The sequence below is a fragment of the Podarcis filfolensis genome (genome assembly GCF_964270895.1).
Source record: "Podarcis filfolensis genome assembly, chromosome: 8".
Lineage (NCBI taxonomy): Eukaryota > Metazoa > Chordata > Lepidosauria > Squamata > Lacertidae > Podarcis > Podarcis filfolensis.
This window is the reverse complement of record NC_139611.1, coordinates 79,370,938-79,388,985: the sequence shown is the minus strand read 5'-3', so window position 1 is coordinate 79,388,985 and position 18,048 is coordinate 79,370,938. Positions and strand designations below refer to the sequence as shown.

At 45.1% G+C, this 18,048-nt stretch overlaps 2 protein-coding genes across 12 annotated transcripts in view; one reads left to right on the top strand and one right to left on the bottom strand.

Annotated features, from left to right (window-relative positions):
• The window catches only part of LOC310768641 (zinc finger protein 574-like), a 290,700-nt gene that overhangs the window by 129,998 nt on the left and 142,654 nt on the right, over nt 1-18,048 (top strand). The window lies entirely within an intron of this gene.
• Nucleotides 8,738-18,048, bottom strand: part of POU2F2 (POU class 2 homeobox 2) — a 106,651-nt gene continuing 97,340 nt past the window's right edge. For 9 of the 11 annotated variants that reach the window (XM_083627211.1, XM_083627214.1, XM_083627209.1 and 6 more), the window contains 3 exons: nt 16,657-16,828; nt 16,279-16,352; nt 8,738-14,138 (listed from right to left, as the gene is read on the bottom strand). In XM_083627211.1, coding sequence (XP_083483337.1) covers nt 13,786-14,138; nt 16,279-16,352; nt 16,657-16,828 — 599 coding nt within the window. In that variant the 3' untranslated portion in view covers nt 8,738-13,785. The remainder of the gene's footprint in view (nt 14,139-16,278; nt 16,353-16,656; nt 16,829-18,048) is intronic. The other 2 variants (XM_083627210.1, XM_083627208.1) reach the window with 2 other exon arrangements.

Sequence of the window (18,048 nt, the reverse complement as noted above, 5' to 3'; positions counted from 1 at the left end):
CTCATCAAACCTAAATCCGGCTCTGATGCTTCCTGTCGCCCAACCACCCTGTGTGCAGGCTCTCAAGGGTCATCTAGTCCAACCCCCTGTAATGAAGCCACACTGACAAGTTACATCACATGTGCAATGCAGGACCCCACCCCCAAAGAATTCTGGGTATTGGAGTTTGTTAAAGTTGCTGGGAGTTGTAGCTTGTGGGGGGAGAACTACAGTTCCCAAGAGTCTTTGGGGGAAGCCATGACCGTTCAGGGATATGACTATTGTTAGTGTTAGATTGTTCATGTACACTCCAACTTATTCTGCATCTTGAGTTCTTCCGCTGCTGGTTTGGGAAGCGGTGTGCACATAGCTTTAGCCACAATCCGTGTGTGTGTGTGTGTGTGTGTGTGTGTGTGTGTGTGTATTTAGCATATATATAGAAAGGAGAAATCATTGGATGCCAAGATCCAAATTTCGCTCAAGTACATACTTCTTTGGTGAGTGAACCCCAGCAGAATCATAGAATTGTAGGATTGTAAGTGATCCCAGGCGTCATCTAGTCCAACCCCCTGCAATGCAGGAATCTTTTTGCCTATGGTGTGGTTTGAACCCACCACCCTGAGATTAGGAGTCTCATGCTCTACTGGTTGAGCTATTGAGCTATGCTAAAGGCACAAAATATGTAACAAAGTAAAGGGACGCGGGTGGCACTGTGGGTTAAACCACAGAGCCTAGGACTTGCCGATCCGAAGGTCAGCGGTTCGAATCCCCACGACGGGGTGAGCCCCCGTTGCTCAATCCCTGCTCCTGCCAACCTAGCAGTTCAAAAGCACATCAAAGTGCAAGTAGATAAATAGGTACAGCTCCGGCGGGAAGGTAAACAGCGTTTCCGTGTGCTGCTCTGGTTCACCAGAAGCGGTTTAGTCATGCTGGCCACATGACCTGGAAGTTGTACGCCGGCTCCCTCGGCCAACAAAGCAAGATGAGCACCGCAACCCCAGAGTCGGTCACGACTGGACCTAATGGTCAGGGGTCCCTTTACCTTTACCTTTAAAGTGTGCAAACATAAGCTGTTAGACCTTTAAAATATGCCCTTTCAAGCGAATTCCAAAATTTCCCTCTTCCCCCTGCATACGAAAAAACCACGTTTGATAAGTTAAAAATTGGTTTACTTACAAACTCTTCAAAGGTCTGGTTCATGCTCTTTTCCATATATCAATAAGAAAAACTGGCAGCAAAACCTAGCTTAATTACTAAATGGTCAAAGTTCTTAGACTACAGTATTGGTATAGGAACTCAAGAGTGGCTGTTGAAAGCCATGTGGTTGAGCTGGAGGACACTGAGCTTCTCAGATAAACAGGGAGTGAACAAGGGCTTGATTACCTATTTCCTCCCAAGGTAAAGGGAAGTGGCATAGCTAAGCCTGGCAGGACAGCATACTCTATGGTATTAACTCCTTCATGTATTAATTAGATTTAAGCATGTTGGTTATATGAGGCTGGGCTGTATTTTAAGCTGTTAATGTGAGCACAGCCTTTTGTGTCTTCAGCTGTTTCTCCCTCTTGGAAACTCAAATCATCACTCAACTGCTGGGCAAGTCACTGTCTTGTTCGACTGACGAACAGAATTGTCAAGAGGCTTCAGCGTACAGCTGCGAGAATTAAACAAAGCAGGCCAGTTCCAGATTGAATGAACCATATTTTACTATTCAAATGTTTGCAGGCTTCAAAGCTATTTTTTCTTAAAATGGTACTAAAACTGGCAAAAAGTATACATAGGATTGTTCTATAATTTTGTTTCTCCTGGTGTTTGAAATGCATCAGGTATTGATAAAAATGCAGGAGTCTGCTGGTGCAAAGTACAACTTAATTCATTTGAATAGCACTAGACTGCAGAAAACCTAGATAATTGCATATCTGGCTAAAAGAGCATGCTATTTATGTAGAATTATGCTGAGAGCTATTAATTCAGAAATGGAGTTTGCCATGCTTGGATTTGGAATGGAGGAAATCCCATAACATTTTCAAAAATTATGAAATATCTGGTACTACCACTACCTTGCAGCCCCCGAACAGAACAAAAGACCAGATGAGTCATTCTTTGGTGCGTTTTGTCTGCTGGCAATAGAATGGGCATAACCCCTGAATTCTTATCATTCCCTTTATCATTAGTTTATTGGGCTAACTAACATTCAAACTGCTGAAAGGGTGACAGCAAGCATTGATTGTGTGGTTCGTCACATACATAAGCACATTTATACCACTGTAAAAGGTGTTGCTTTCCCCAAAGAACCCTAGCTGTTATAGTTTAGCCCCTGCAGAGCTACAATTCCAAGCACATTTAGCAAACTAGTTTCCAGAATTCTTTGGGAGAAGCCATGTGGCTGTTTCTTTCCGCCTGCTTGCCCAAGTGTAAAGAAAGAATACAGGGCCTGCTGTTAAAAAATAAAATCTCGCTGGCCCCAAAGCCTAGCATCTCCATGGCAAGGAAGCTGTCAAATCAATGGGGCCAGCCCAATACATCTGCTACCTTAGATGAAGGACACAATAGCACCCCCTATTTGTCTGCAGAAGCCAACCAGACCCGCTGAATCTTACTTCAAAGTAGTGATGGGGACATTATCCTCCACCCACCTGAGAACAGTAGGTCAGTTTAGGAGAAACAGGCCAAATGCACAGCACACACAGCTCTGTTCAACCTCTACTGTTGGAGACAGTATGTCTCTAAACACCAGTTGCTGGGAATCACAAGTAAGGACAATCCTGTTGTACACAGGTCCTGCTTTTGGGCTTCCACTTAGAACAGGATTTGGATCCTGGAATAAACAGGCCCTTGGCCTGTTCCAGAAAACTCCTCTTCTCTTCTCCAGCACCTAAGTACTCTTCCCTGCCTTTCACAACCTGCCACCTGAGGCAGCAGTCTCAATCTACCTAATACTAGGGCCGGCCCTGCAAGTCATTTAAGCCCCATCTGTAGCCAAGTCTACCAGACGAGTCTTTCTTTGGTGAGTTTTGTCTGCTGGTAACAGAATGGGCGTAACCCTTGAATTCTTATCATTCCCTCAGATCTCAAATACTGTATGTGATTTTGCTTGTGGATCACAGGAACGAGAGGTAGTTACTCCAATAAGTCTCGCTCAAGTCACCTAGCCAGCCTGGTATTTTTGCCTGTTGTGAAATCAGATGCCGCCTTTCAAAAGCTCTCATGTTCCTGGCTCAAATGGCACTTTCCGCAACAGCAATGCAGTTTTGCTCTCTTGCCCCAAGCAAGGACAGCACGCCCTCCAGAATGCTGTTTCAGGAATTTATGCAACAAGGCTGTTTCTGAGATGAGATCACCATTTTGAGATCAAATAGTGACCGGGCAGGGGGCGGGGGCTCCATCCAAATCCATCTGTCCCAGTGAGTGTGGAGCCGTGACTGATGTAAAACCCAAAATACTGGAAATAAATTTCTCTGTTCCGATCACTTCAGTCATGAAGAACTTTGAAAAACTTCAGTCTGTGAAGGAAACCCAAGTTTCCTGGGAGATTCGAGAGGACACAAATATATTGTGTCTCTACCTCTCTTTCAAATCAGAACCAGTGAAGGCGGTGAAGGTCCTGTGTGAGTGCCTGGAGACGGTTGGAGGATGGATGGTGGCTAATGGATTGAGGTTGAATCCTGACAAGACAGAAGTACTGTTCTTGGGAGACAGGAGGCGGGCTGGTGTGGAGGACTCCCTGATCCTGAACGGGGTAACTGTGCCCCTGAAGGACCAGGTGCGCAGCCTGGGAGTCATTTTGGACTCACAACTGTCCATGGAGGTGCAGGTCAATTCTGTATCCAGGGCAGTTGTCTACCAGCTCCACCTGGTACACAGGCTGAGACCCTACCTGCCCGCAGACTGTCTCGCCAGAGTGGTGCATGCTCTAGTTATCCCCTGCTTGGACTACTGCAATGCGCTCTACGTGGGGCTACCTTTGAAGGTGACCCGGAAACTACAACTAATCCAGAATGTGGCAGCTAGACTGGTGACTGGGAGCAGCCGCCAAGACCACATAACACCGGTCTTGAAAGACCTACATTGGTTCCCAGTATGTTTCCGAGCACAATTCAAAGTGTTGGTGTTGACCTTTAAAGCCCTAAACAGCCTCGGCCCAATATACCTGAAGGAGCGTCTCCACCCCCATCGTTCTGCCCGGACGCAGAGATCCAGCGCCGAGGGCCTTCTGGCGGTTCCCTCATTGCGAGAAGCAAAGCTACAGGGAACCAGGCAGAGGGCCTTCTCGGTAGTGGCGCCCGCCCTGTGGAACGCCCTCCCATCAGATGTCAAAGAGATAAACAACTACCTAACATTTAGAAGACATCTGAAGGCAGCCCTGTTCAGGGAAGTTTTTAATGTGTGACATTTTAGTGTATTTTTTGTCTTTGTTGGAAGCCACCCAGAGTGGCTGGGGAAACCCAGCCAGATGGGCGGGGTACAAATAATAAATTATTATTATATTATTATATTGTAAATCAACCAGAACTCAAGCGATCTGAAGACTACGGTGTTGGCTTAAGGACTGAATAGGAATAAGTCTGAAAGGCATCTGCTACGCATACGATATGGAGAATCTAGCCTTGGTTGATTAACATTGAGAAACTCCAGCAGAAGTCCCAGAACTTGAGGGGCTTCTGCCTTCTACAGGGAAAAGGCTAAAATTGATCATGAAAAAAGGGAACCGGGAGCAGCCATGGGAACAGCCATTAGAAAACCTTAACAATTTCTCATTTGGAAGCAACAGCATGCCATTGAGAACTGCTGTATTTAGCAGACCCACCAAATGTCCCCATTTTCCAGGGACAGCCCCAGATTTACAGAAGCCGCCCCCTATTTTCATCAGAGAAATATTGGGAGGGTATGGAGCTTCCCTGGAACCAAATAACACTGAAAAAAGCACCAGCACTATATTCTGCTATGTTTCCAGAAATGGCATTTACGTTATGTGAAAGCTCAGATATAATGCAGAAATTAGCAGTTAGGGAAAAGTCTGGGAAAAGGAATGAGCTGCCACATGAATGGAGTCTATGTTTGCAACCTCTTTGTAGGTTCTGCCCTTTTTATCGCTTCCTGAACAACATAGCAGAAGGGTTAATGATGAACTGCACCCTAATTAGTCACCTTTTGTTCTCCCTATGCGGGAGGGCAAGTTCAATTACTGGTTTACATTACTTTTCTTTCTTTTATTGTGAAAAACTGCTATTTTGCTATACTGTAGAATAAGCAAAAGGGCAGAGAAAGGAAAAGAAACCTCTATTTAATTCATTTTCCTTTCCCCTTAAAAAAAACCCACTATGCCAGGAGTTGACTTTACAAGTCTTTAATCTTCAGAGGCAGACTGAATAGGGGGCAGAGCCTGCAAGGAAAATACTTTTAATTAAAGTCACAGTACAGTGGTACCTCGGGATGCGAACAGGATCCGTTCCGGAGCCCCGTTCGCATCCTGAACATAACGTAAGACGCGTCAGCGCATGCACGTGACGTCATTTTGACCATCTGCGCATGTGCGAGCGGCGAAACCCGGAAGTAACGTGCTCCGTTACTTCCAGGTCGCCACGAAGCGCAACCCGAACGCGCTCAACCTGAAGCGTATTTATCCCAAGGTATGACTGTAGTTCTTAGATGCCTTAATGGCACTTGTCTGTCCCCTGGAAAGGCTGGCACTGTAACAGCAGGTTTTTTTTGGGGGGGGTGGGGATCACCAGAAAGTGAGTCTAAACATAAACGTGGAAGAAAGTGCAGAGAAGTCGAATGCAACCATTTGGTACTGTCATCCAGATTCTCCATAGAGAAGTGTGTGACCAGATCTGTCAAGTCTAGATAAAGCTAGTTTTAGACCCAGTGATATGTCTGTTGATTTATATTAAAGACAGTGAAAAACAAGTACAAATACAGTTACAAGAAAGGTGATTCCGAGGCAACATCAGGAAGAACTTTCTGGCTGCAAGAACTGTTTGACAGCGGAACGGTCTCCCTCGGGAGGTTGTGGACTTTCCTTCCTTGGAGGTTTTTAAGCAGAGATTGGATGGCCATCTGTCATGTATGATTTAGCTGAGATTCTAGCATTGCAGGACATTGGACTAGATGACCCCCAGGGTCCCTTCCAACTCTACAGTTTTATGATTCTGAAAACTCTCATTGTGACATGTGTTTTATATGCAAGAACGTGGGGAAATCCTCAAAAGGGGACCTATTGCAAAAATATTTAAATGATTGAATTGACAGCTATGCTGAAGGACACTATAATTTTTTTTATTAAAAAAACAGCAACCCACATCCTTGCAGAACTGGATCGCTGCAGCTTAACATAGTAGATGTAAGTTATGTTTTGAAGAACAGAGGTAGAATCTATATCCCTATGAATTATATGAACAGGTGGCATAAAAAAATAATGATAATGCATAGGGTAAAAACTAGATTTTGAATTAACATGTGACTTGTGTATTTTGTATCTGTTTAATCTGTTTACCCCAAGTTAATGAGATCACCTTGGGGAACATCAGAAGCAGGATTTATGTCAAGAACAAGTCATGTCTTCAGTTTTGTGGGTCCAAATCTTTAGAACTCCATCCCATTAGAAATCACAAATGCTTATCTGATGTTTTACAATTATTTCATGTTCTTGGTAAAAATTTCTGAGATTTTCAATATCTGGGGTTTTATATATTTTTGAGTTTAAATTTATGTTTGTAATTTTGCATATTGTATATTGATATTGAATTGATATTGATATTGAAGGAAGCCACTCTTGAGATCTAAATCATGAAAAGTGGGATGTGGTTTTAAAATATGTTGCAATGTAAAGGTACCCCTGACCATTAGGTTCAGTCTGGGGTTGTGGAGCTCATCTCGCTTTACTGGTCAAGGGAGCCAGCATACAGCTTACGGGTCATGTGGCCAGCATGACTAAGCCGCTTCTGGCGAACCAGAGCAGTGCACGAAAACGCCGTTTACCTTCCCGCCGGAGTGGTACCTATTTATCTACTTGCCCTTTGACGTGCTTTTGAACTGCTAGGTTGGCAGTAGGGACCGAGCAACGGGAGCTCACCCCATCGCGGGGATTCGAACCGCTGACAATCTGATCGGCAAGTCCTAGGCTCTGTGGTTTAACCCACAGCGCCACCCACAACCCTTAATTTACAAATAATCATGTGAGGGATAGAAGCATGGTGGTTCTGAGAGACAAAGTTGACGTTGAAACAACTGCTGTGCTTCAAGAGTCACCTATAAATCTCCAGCCTTTGATAACATGGACATCCCAATGTAACTTAGAAAATCCAGAATCTTTGTGGCACTTAGAAAGGAGATGGCCAGCCTCTTAGGATCTCCTCTGTTCTTACGCAAGGGCTGGAAGTATATCTTGCCACAACAGCCAAACACCTCGCAGAGAGTCAAGCTGTGGAATCATAGAGTTGTAGAGTTGTAAGGGATCCTAAGGGTCCTCTAGTCCAAACCCGTCAATAATAAATTGACGCCATCTAGTATTAGTAGACTGGGGACGCAGGTGGTGCTGTGGTCTAAACCACTGTGCCTCTTGGGCTTGCCGATCAGAAGGTTGGTGGTTCAAAACCCCGCGACGGGGTGAGCTCCTGTTGCTCGGTCCCTGCTCCTGCCAACCTAGCAGTTCGAAAGCACGTCAAAGTGCAAGTAGATAAATAGGTACCACTCCGGCGGGAAGGTAAATGGCGTTTCCGTGCGCTGCTCTGGTTCGCCAGAAGCGGCTTAGTCATGCTGGCCACATGACCCGGAAAAACTGTCTGCGGACAAATGTCGGCTCCCTTGGCCAGTAAAGTGAGATGACTGCCGCAACCCCAGAGTCGTCTGCGAGTGGACTTAACTGTCGGGGTCCTTTACCTTTACCTTTTTTTAACATTAGCAGATTCACAATAATGGAGGACAATCGCTGAGACAGTGTCACCGCATCACATCTGAAATCAAAGATTGAAACATGGAGCCTTTCTTTTTTCTTACAACTTGAAAAAATAAGGTTTATTTTCCATACAAATGGAACCGGGAGGAACCTTTTTTTAAAAAAATCACATCTCGATTTAAATTTGGTTGGGTCACCAGCCAGGGACTGGATAAAACTGCTTCAGGAGCAGCTCCAGCCGGCTATCCATTATCAGATGTTTTAATCTGCACATCCCTTTTACACTGGAAAGCAAGTAGCATGTTGAATGTCAGCAGACAATTTAGAACCCCCCCCCCAACCAGGTAGCACATACTCAGGGCTCCATGCTGTTTTTCTCTCTTGTACCCCAGGACCAAAGCAGCTTCCTTTCCTTCCCAACTGCGGACAAGGAAGGAAAGCAGCCTGCGGAGTCATTTCCTGTCTGGAAAGACCTGGCCTAGTAGTGGGAGATCAATCCTTGCTTGGAAACAAGAGGCAAAGTAAAGGATGCTTTCTGACGGGCATATTTATTAAAGCAGCTGTTGGAGCCAGTGGTCGATACAGACAAGACCTTCCCCTTTGATAAGGTAACCAGCACTTTGTAACGGTAAAAGCTGAGCCATTTCAAAGCCAGAATTAATGACCAGCGCTCCATGAGGAGCTGATTGGAAGTGCTTGGAGATTCCTTACCGTTCCTCATTAGTCAGATGGAGATTTTGCCCCCACCCCACCCCAAATTCGATCCCACAGAAGCAAGAGAGTATCTGATTCATCACATTCCCCACAGGACTGTCAACGCCATTCAGCCACCATGACAGACTTCCAATTCCTTTTCAACTCGTCTTTGGTTGCAAGATTTTTATTTTGTTTTTGTTTTTTTAATTTAAAAAAAAGACAGGGAAAAAAAAACACAAACCACGACAGAACCAAATAAAATAACAAATAAAAAAAAATCACTCAGAATATTTGTTACATTATCATCATCATCATCATCATCATCATCATCATTATTAATTTTTTTTTCAAGTCACTTCTAAGCCCCACAGTTACAAATAAATTAACGAGACAGGATCAGACCCCGGAAGATTTAAAAATGAAAATAAAAATAAAAATTGAATACTAGGAACTAACTACCTTTGGCAAAGTTATCACACGATTTTTCCACTGCTCCCGGGTTGGCTACAGCAACAGGCCAGTCTTGTTGGGGTGGTGGTGGTAAGGGAGTCGGGGGCTGGAGCAGCATCCCTCATGCAAAGGTCAGCCCATTTGACCCACTCTTCCAGGGCTATCAAAATGTGACAGACACCCTCCCTGGTGTAGAAGCGCCTCATGAGGTTCCCTTCTCTCGTGACCCAGATACAGGCCACCGAGGACCTAACAAGCACCCAGGAGAAGAAGTCAGGAGGACAGGAAGGGAGAGATGCTCCATGGAGCCTTCAGTGGGATCTACGGTCAAGAATTTGCGTTGGATGTCGGACAGCGCCCGAGTGGAGGTTCTGGCACCATCGCTGTCCTGCAATTAACCCCGGTGCAAAAGCGCCCGTTATATTAGGGCAGAACCCGCTTTATGTAAACAAGGCCCACTGAGATTCATCTAGCCCCCACAACGATTCCGACACCTCTTTTACCCAAGCGGCCGAGTCTCCTCTTCCAACACAGTGGGAAAAGAGTCTCCGTAAAAGGACACCAAGGTTTTAAGGGAATGGATCACCTTTTTGGGGCCTGGCCATCCTCCTGATTTCCCTCCTGGGGGTGAGAGAGGATGCTGCACCTGATCCCCACCGCCCCAAACAGACCCGTCCGGCACACACCCTTAATAAAGCTTTTCTATTTGGTTTATCATTAAAGTATATGAGGTATATGGCGGGCTATCTCCAAAGAGCCTTGTGGTGGGTGTCTTGGCACTATGAGGGGAGGGAGGGGGTCTAGCCTGCCCCCCTCCCTTGTGCCCCCCCAACCCTGGGTCGGGCACCGGCACGGAGGCGTGTGAGCAAATATTTGGTTTTACAGCTGTACTTTAAAGCTTGTTTCCTTCCTCGTTCTGAAACTCCTAGGAGCGCGGGAGGTTGGCGGAACAGAGAGATGTGGCGGCTTTTCAAAGAGGGCAGCCTGGCATCTCACGCCTGTTTTCTCTTACCAGCCATTGGGGGGGGGGGAGTATGTGGACTAGAGAGGCAAGGATGGCTACAGAGACAGCGAAGCATCCTGCCCCACAAGACCAGTGGCCAAATCTGAAATGAGTACCACGTAGTTCTCCTCTGGACCAACCAAAACAAAATTTCCCTCCCCAGGCTAGCGATAACTCTGCATTTAGTCCTCATTTACAGTCTCCAATTTGGGGGTGAGGGAAGAAGTGGGGGTACCCCTCTGGCTTGAGTCCGCAGTTGCAAAATTCACAACCTCCCATATATCCAACTCCTAAAACTGGAGAGAGCCGGTCGTTGTTGTTGTTTTTAAAAAAAGAGTTGAAAGTGATTTGAGACAGGCAACATCACTCACTCTGTTTCTCTTGCCCCGCTATTGCCTCTGGTCAAACAGCCAGCTGGTTTTTGAAGGCAGAGAGAGGGAAGAATGCCCACATCACCACTCCTCATTCCCCTTTCAACTCTCTGAAAAAGGAAACGCCTCTCTCCAGGTTCTAAGCAACCTTTCCAACTTTCCATCACCCTTTGCTTGCCCTATATATCTTGGCTGTTTCCCCTCCATGCCATTCACCCACCGCTCAGCTCCGCACATGGAGATAGGGTCATTTTTGGTCTAGAATCAATTTTTTTAAAAAAACACGTTTTGGTTTTTGTTTCTTTTTTTGTTGATTTTTTGTTTAGTTTTTTTCCCTTTTTTATCTTTTTTTTGTTGCAAACCTTTAGCGTTTGTTTGTTTTTTTGTCTTTTTTTTTAATACAGTAAGAAGCGATAAAGCGGAACATAGAATTTTCTCTATAAAAAAAAAATAGAAGATACCCCCCAAAAGAATTTTTTTCCCCAAAAAAGAAAAAAAGAAAGAAAAAGAGTAACAAATATCACTAAAACAGTTACATTCCACCTAGTAACACGTTCAGTAGCACATGAGAGAGAGAGAGAGAGAAATTGGACTCCCCAAATGTTTTTCCTTCTTTTTTCCCCAGATGTCCACCATAATAGCATGATTGGAATCTTAAAAGAGACAGATAAATACTCGCCGGTTCTCTCTCACTCACGCACATAATGGGATGAAAAACTTTTTTTTCAAGTCTTTTAAAACTAGGTGTTTCCTGTTTTTTGTTTGTTTGTTTCATTTTTGGAAAGTTTCACAGTATTTTTTTTTCTTTTGTTATCTCAAACCCACCTGAACGCTATAACACAGCAAAAGCAGGAGATAAAATGAGGTCGAGGGTTTTTTTTCCCTTTAAGAAAGGTTTCAAAGTTCTTTTTTTGTTTGTTTGCTTGTTTATCTTTTTTCCACTCTGTCCTTTTGTTTGGTTTTTTGTTTTCTACCAGATCGCAGTATGCCATGGCTAACTTCCTTCTCTGCAACAGCAAGACTTTGGTTCGCAGGAGTTGAAAGTAAAAGACGAACATTCAAAGAGCCCCCAAAACATTGACTAAAAAAAAACACCCCTCAAACACATTTAGAAATAAAATCCCAAACCAACCAGTTTTTTAAAAAAATAAAATAAAGGAAACCAACAAAAAATGTACAAAATAAAAGTTTAAAAACAAAAAAAATAAAAAGAGCGTTTTGAGAAGCCATTTTTAAAGCTTTCTAGACTTCTGGGAGGAAGTTTCAGGATCCTCTGATCTCACCCTCCCAACTTCCATTGATTTGGTTCGTTTTACTTTTATTTATTTTGTCTCTTTGCCACTTATAAAATCTTGGCTTCTCAACGCACCTTTCCATGAGGTATTTTTTTTTCAGGACAGAGAAAGACGGTTGAGCCATTTGTCTAACCAGAGAAAGTAAAGATTTCCCATTTATTCCCACGTATTTTTTTCATCCTTTCTTCTTCAAATAAAAGTTTTTTGTGTGGTGGGTTTTTGTTGTTGTTGTACGCTTCCTTTGTTCACTTGGTTGGTTCTTTTTGGTTAAAAGTTTTGTCTCTCGCCTCCGAGTCTCTGTGAGCCACATAAAAGGGGGGATTTTTATCCCTCTTCTGTGGTTTCATTTTTATTCCCCAGTGGTCTTCATCTTGTTGTTTTCTGTAGTGATGTCTATCAATTTTTGGTTTTTTTTCTGGAAAATGTAAAGAATGCTGAAATTCCCGTTTTTTTTGTTTTGTTTTGTTTTGGTTTTTGTCAGGCACTGGAATATGAGTATTATTATTTTTTTCAGAACACAGTTATAAAAATAAAAAGAATAAGAATAAAAATTACACATCCCCTGTTTTCAGAAAAATAACCCCTGATACTAACCCCAGGCAAAAATCAATTTAGAAAAGAAAAGCTACAGAAAAATTGAACAGTGGCGAAAGAAAGAAAAAGCCGATAAAACAAAACGTTTAGTGCTGCCCATACAGTTGAAGGCTGAGACTTTCAATAAGGCTTCTTGTCTTGCAAAGACATGAGTATTTACATTTTGTACCCTGTGAGTAACCAAGGTGTTACTAATAAGCTTACTCCTGAATGGATGCAATTCATTCCGTCCTCAGTGGGGTAACAGGGAGAGGGCAATGCCTAGGCTCCTCCATCTGCATTCGATACACTAGATCAGGATGGGGAAACTGTGGCCTTCCAAATGTTCCTGAGCTCCAGCTCCCATCAGCCCTAGCAAGCATGGCCAATGCTCAGGGATGATGGGAGATGTAGTACAGCAACCTCTGAAGGGGCACAGAGTTCTCGCCCAGACACTAGATACTCTGGCCTTATAATGAATCAGAATCAGAGGTAAGGAACTAGACAGGGAGCAGTTTCCCCACCACCACCAGCTCTCCTTTCAAGCCAGAATTGGCTATATATGTAGGAATGCATTGGCAAGCAAGCTGGTCAAAGGATGCTGTGGTCTAGAGGTTCTTGGGTGTTTTTTTTTAGTTCATTGCAAGGCTGAGTCAGGTAGAAGGAGAGATGCAAAATAATAATAATCATTGCAGGACATCAATTAGGACACCATCATGGGAAGTTGGTACCTAATTCTCATTATTGCCTTTTGAAAATCCTAGCCTTCGTATCTCATGAGAATCCCTCTAAACTATAAAGTTTGTTCCGAAAAACACAGCAGAAAAGGATATTATTTTAGCATTTTAAAAAGGAAAAGGAAAATATATATAGCAAGATCCTGAAATTAAAGCAATATACCCCCACCCTGTCCAACCCTTTCTGGATCCCAAAGAAAAGTAAAAGAATAAATAAGAATAAATAAGAGTTTTGAAAGACATTCGACCAGACACAGAAGTTAGAAAAGTCTGTAAAAAGCTTTGGGTGAAGCTAGGACTGGTGATTTTTGGTGTGAGATTCATTTTCCCCTTAAGGATTTTAAATGTGTTTTTTCTTTTTTTCTTTTTCTTACAAAAAAAAAAAAGAACAACCGATCCCCATTTATTTGTTTCCTTTCTGAAACTGTCCAGGAAACTAGCGAATAAGAAATAAAGAGAAATCAATGAAAATAATTCAAGCAAACAATTGACAAAGTCACCTTTTGCAAGGCATTTTGTCCTGAACATCGGAGGGGAAAAAGAAAAAAGGAAAAAAAATGAACACTAAAAGTTTGGGGAATTCTTTTTGGTTTCTTCCTTTGTCCCTTTTTGCTTTGCTTGTTTGGTTGCTTTGGGTTATTTTTTGGTTGGTTTTTCGTTTGGCTGTTGCTGACAATTCTTTGTTTGGTTTTTTTTTTTTTTTTTGGTTTCACTCGTCGGTTTGTACGTCCGCTCCTTACTACCCCCACGTGTCGAGAAGGCGGGGAGGATGCTCCCCCCTCAGCCCTCATTCCGTCTTGGCATCCGGCTCGGTGGATCCGGGACCAGCCTGCCCCAGAGTCTGCGCCACTTCGCTGGAGGAGCTGCATGAGGAACAGGAGGAGGAGGAAGAGGAGGAAGAAGAGGAGGAGGTCAGGGTGGGCGACTTGCTGGGCATGGAGGCAGCCACAGCAGCAGCCGCCGCCGACACCAGCCCCACGCCTCCCGGGGCAGCACTCAGCAAGGGCAGGCCTGCATGGTTGAGGAAGAGCGACGAAGTCACGATGCTCTGGCTTCCAGTCGTGCCTCCGCTGGTACTGAAGACCAAGTTACCACTGGCATCAAGGCTGGTAATTGGCAGGCTTCCACCACTGGCCAATGCTGCAAAGGAGGAGGGGAAAAGAACAGTGGTTAGGGCGCATGTGTGTCAGCATGATGCCAGTAGCTTCTGGTCACAGAATTGTCGAAACGTAGAAGTGTAGAGTTGGAAGGGACCACGGGGGTCATCTAGTCTAACCCCTTTGAAATATACTCGGAGGTTGCGGATTCACTTCCACCTGGAGCTAGATTGGGTGCCTGCTGTGGACCAATCATACTGCTGCATTCTGGACCCTATTGTTCTAGGACCAATCAGACTGCTGCATTCTGAATCCTATTGTTCTAGGACCAATTAGACTGCTGCATTCTGAATCCTATTGTTCTAGGACCAATTAGACTGCTGCATTCTGAATCCTATTGTTCTAGGACCAATTAGATTGCTGCATTCTGAATCCTATTGTTCTAGGACCAATTAGATTGCTGCATTCTGAATCCTATTGTTCTAGGGCCAATCAGACTGCTGCATTCTGAATCCTATTGTTCTAGGACCAATCAGACTGCTGCATTCTGGACCCTATTGTTCTAGGACCAATAAGACTGCTGCATTCTGAATCCTATTGTTCTAGGACCAATCAGACTGCTGCCTTTTGGATCCTATTAAACTCAGTACATAACACCCCTGCAATGCAGGACTCTTTTGCCCAACGTGGGGCTCGAACCCACGACCCTGAGACTAAGGGTCTCCTGTTCTTCCGACTGAGCTATCCCAGCCTTCAGCATGCAATGGGCCCAGAGGAACTGCATTAGCTCTGTGACTCTCCTCTTGATGTGTTGATGCGGGGGTCATCTTTTCTTAGGAGCCTCCGAGGCTCCCCACCATGACAAAATGGCAGCAGCACATTTCGGCACAGCCGCAGTTCAAACGACACCTGCTCCCAACCAACAGCTCCACATCGCTGTCTCCCTCCCCCAGCACGTTTCACATAGAAAAGGACACATGGTGTGTGGCGAGAAGGGTGAGCACAGATGATTAGCAGGTGCAATGTTACAGACGGATGTTATGAAGTAGGATGCTTTCTACCATAGGTAAGCTAAGGGATGGGATGGAGAAGAGACCTCAACAGGAATGAGAGGAGGTTCTGAGGGACTCCACTGACCTGTTGCACATATGCGCATCCGCACGACATTTGCACAGCAGCTCACATACACTTTCACCTAGACTCAAATATTTCGTGCTTGAAATCAGAGGGGGAGGCGTTTTTAAAGACAGGCCTGCACATGGGGATGGGCCCTAACTCAGTGGTAGAACGCATGCCTTGCCTACAGAAGGACACAGTTTCAATGCCCTGCATCTCCATCTAAAAGGATCTCAGGGTTGAAAGAACCCTGTTTGAATCCTATTGGAGCTGCTGTTGAATAGACAACACTGGGCTAGACAGACCAGGGGTTTGATTCAGGGCAAGACAGCTTTATCTGCTCAATCTGTGACCCATCAAGGCAAAACACAGGCACACCAGTGATGCGCCATGGGCTTGACAATCCCATTTTTGTAGTTCCAAGCAGGTATTAAAAACTGGTTTCAATGAGTCTCTGATAATCCATTGTGCATGACTGCATTGGGTATGGAGGGCAACCAGTTTTACAGGCTGGTTTTAGGCACTTCTACAAGTGTGATTTCTGGCTGGTCACTGTGGGGAACAGGATGCTGGACTTCAGCCTTGGACACCGAGTTTTACATCACAGACCCTGTGCCATATGATCACCTCAGTGAGCAGACAACTGAAAGAAGTGGGCAGAGAAATTCATGGTTGGCTCAATGCTGCCACCTGTTGAGAATAGGAATGAGTGAATATGTCAGTTTCTCTGTGTCTCATTTTCCCAATCTTAAATTCAGCTCTCCACATTAGTTCGTGATTTATTTAATTTTTTTTAAAAATCCTCATGAAAATTCACCAATGTTTTAGTGTGAATTTCTCCTAATACGTAATTAGTTTTGAAGAATGGCTGTGTTTCGGGTTTATGTATTCTTTCTGTGTGTATATGTTCACATACACACACTTTTTGCTTCTCTCTCTCTCTCTCTCTCTCTCTCTCTCTCTCTCTCTCTCACACACACACACACACACACACACAGTCTTGTACAGACAGGCCAGTGGAGCAAATGGCAGTGATGACATCATGTCTGATCTTCTTTTTCACAAACCTTGTATGGTGGCCAGCGGGTTGGTGGCCATTAGCGCTGGGTTTAACCCTGCATTCACCCCTAGCACTGTGCTTCTGAAATCAAACCAGAGGCAGCAGGTTAAAGTTGGGGATCTACAGTGCAAACACTAGAGTGCCCCCCCATCACCAGTTCAAAATGGGTCCAGAAGGTAGCATAAAATGACGTGTGGACACTGTTTTATGGAGAGTCTATTATTTCAGGCGAGTTCTAATTCCCGTACTGTTTGGGTTCTGTCCCCGAAGGCCCCCTCCCTCTAATGGTGTGAGCCTAGCCAAGATCAAACCTCTTCTCCCACAGTCCAACCATTGAGGAAGCTGAACCCGCCCCCCAAAGACCTTTCTCTCCCACACCACTTACCCCGTACTGGGATTCAGGCCTTGCAAGCTGATAGCTGGGTGACTGCTGCTCTGGGGGCTGGGGTTTGTGCTGTTGCTTGGGGGTGGCGTGACCGAGTTGAGGGTGGTGCCCCCTGCTCCCACCGCTGTCCGACTGGGGGTCAGGGAGCAGACTGTGGGGGACAAGGTAGTAACTGTCCAAAAGAAGAGCAAAGAAAGTGAAGGAGAGTTGCCAAGGCTGGTGGTCAGAAGCAGGAGCCCACAGGCATGGTAGCCAACCATTATTGGGAGCTGCACCAACTCTGCCTCTCCCCCCAGAGAGGGCATCCGCCTAACGGCATGCTGAACTTCAGAGGCACCCAGAAGTGCAAGATCTCTACATGTTTCCAAGCTGCTCTGAGGCTCAGTGTGACATCTCATTCCCTGAATGTTCAGAGTCAAGACAAAACTAAGTACATCTTTGCAGAGCACGTAATTAAAATTTAGATCTTGCTACTGCTGGATACAGTGAGGCGTGGGGCGAAACTGCCGCAGCTCTCACCACGGGAGCAGAGATGCTTTCACCCCAGCGCCTCGCAAGCTGTGACAACTTGTTTGTGAGGCTTTTTTGCAAGGCTCAGCTGGGGGATGGGAAAGCTCCCCCCCCAAGCTGAGCATTAAACTGCTCCTGCCCCCCCAGCTGAGCAAGCCCTATGCTTCTTCAGCTTGCGCGCGAAGCATCGGGGCTCGCTCAGCTGGGGACAGGTTTAAAGAAGCCAAGGGAGGAACAAGCTGTATTGGCCTGGCAATACAGCTCGCTCCTCCCTCTGTGGTATGAAAGGCGGAGTGATAGCAGCTTCACCTGGCAGTATATTGCAGGTGAAACCGCCACTGCTCCTGTCCCTCTGCTACCAGCGGCCCAATGTTGAAAGTGGCACTGGTAGCAGAGGAATTCAGGAGTGACATCAGTTTCACCTGCGATATACCACCAGGTGAAGCCACCATCATGGTCTGCCCCCATACCAGTCCAGTACTGAAGGCAGTATACCTCTGAATCACAAGTGGGGATTGTGCTGTTGCACTCAGGTCCTGCCCTAAGCCAACAACTCCACAGATTGTTTCCCACTGGAGGAAGAGAAGAGCAAAGCAGGAGAGTTCAAGCTGTGTCTAATTTGTATAACCATGGTTTGTGGCTTAGGGCTTATCCACACTTTCCAAGCACAGTCTGCACTTTAAAACTCTGTGTCCAAGCCCCCCCCCCCCCACTTTTTTTTGCTGCAAAGCTTTTTCTGCAAAAACCTGCTCTTTAACGCTCAATCGGAGTAAATGTAAATCTGCAGAAAACCCAAAGTGATGTTTGCTTTAGAAAAGTGCTAAAGAGCAGGTTTTCGCAGAGAAAGATCCAGAGGCACTGACCTTTTAAGCATAGACCCGT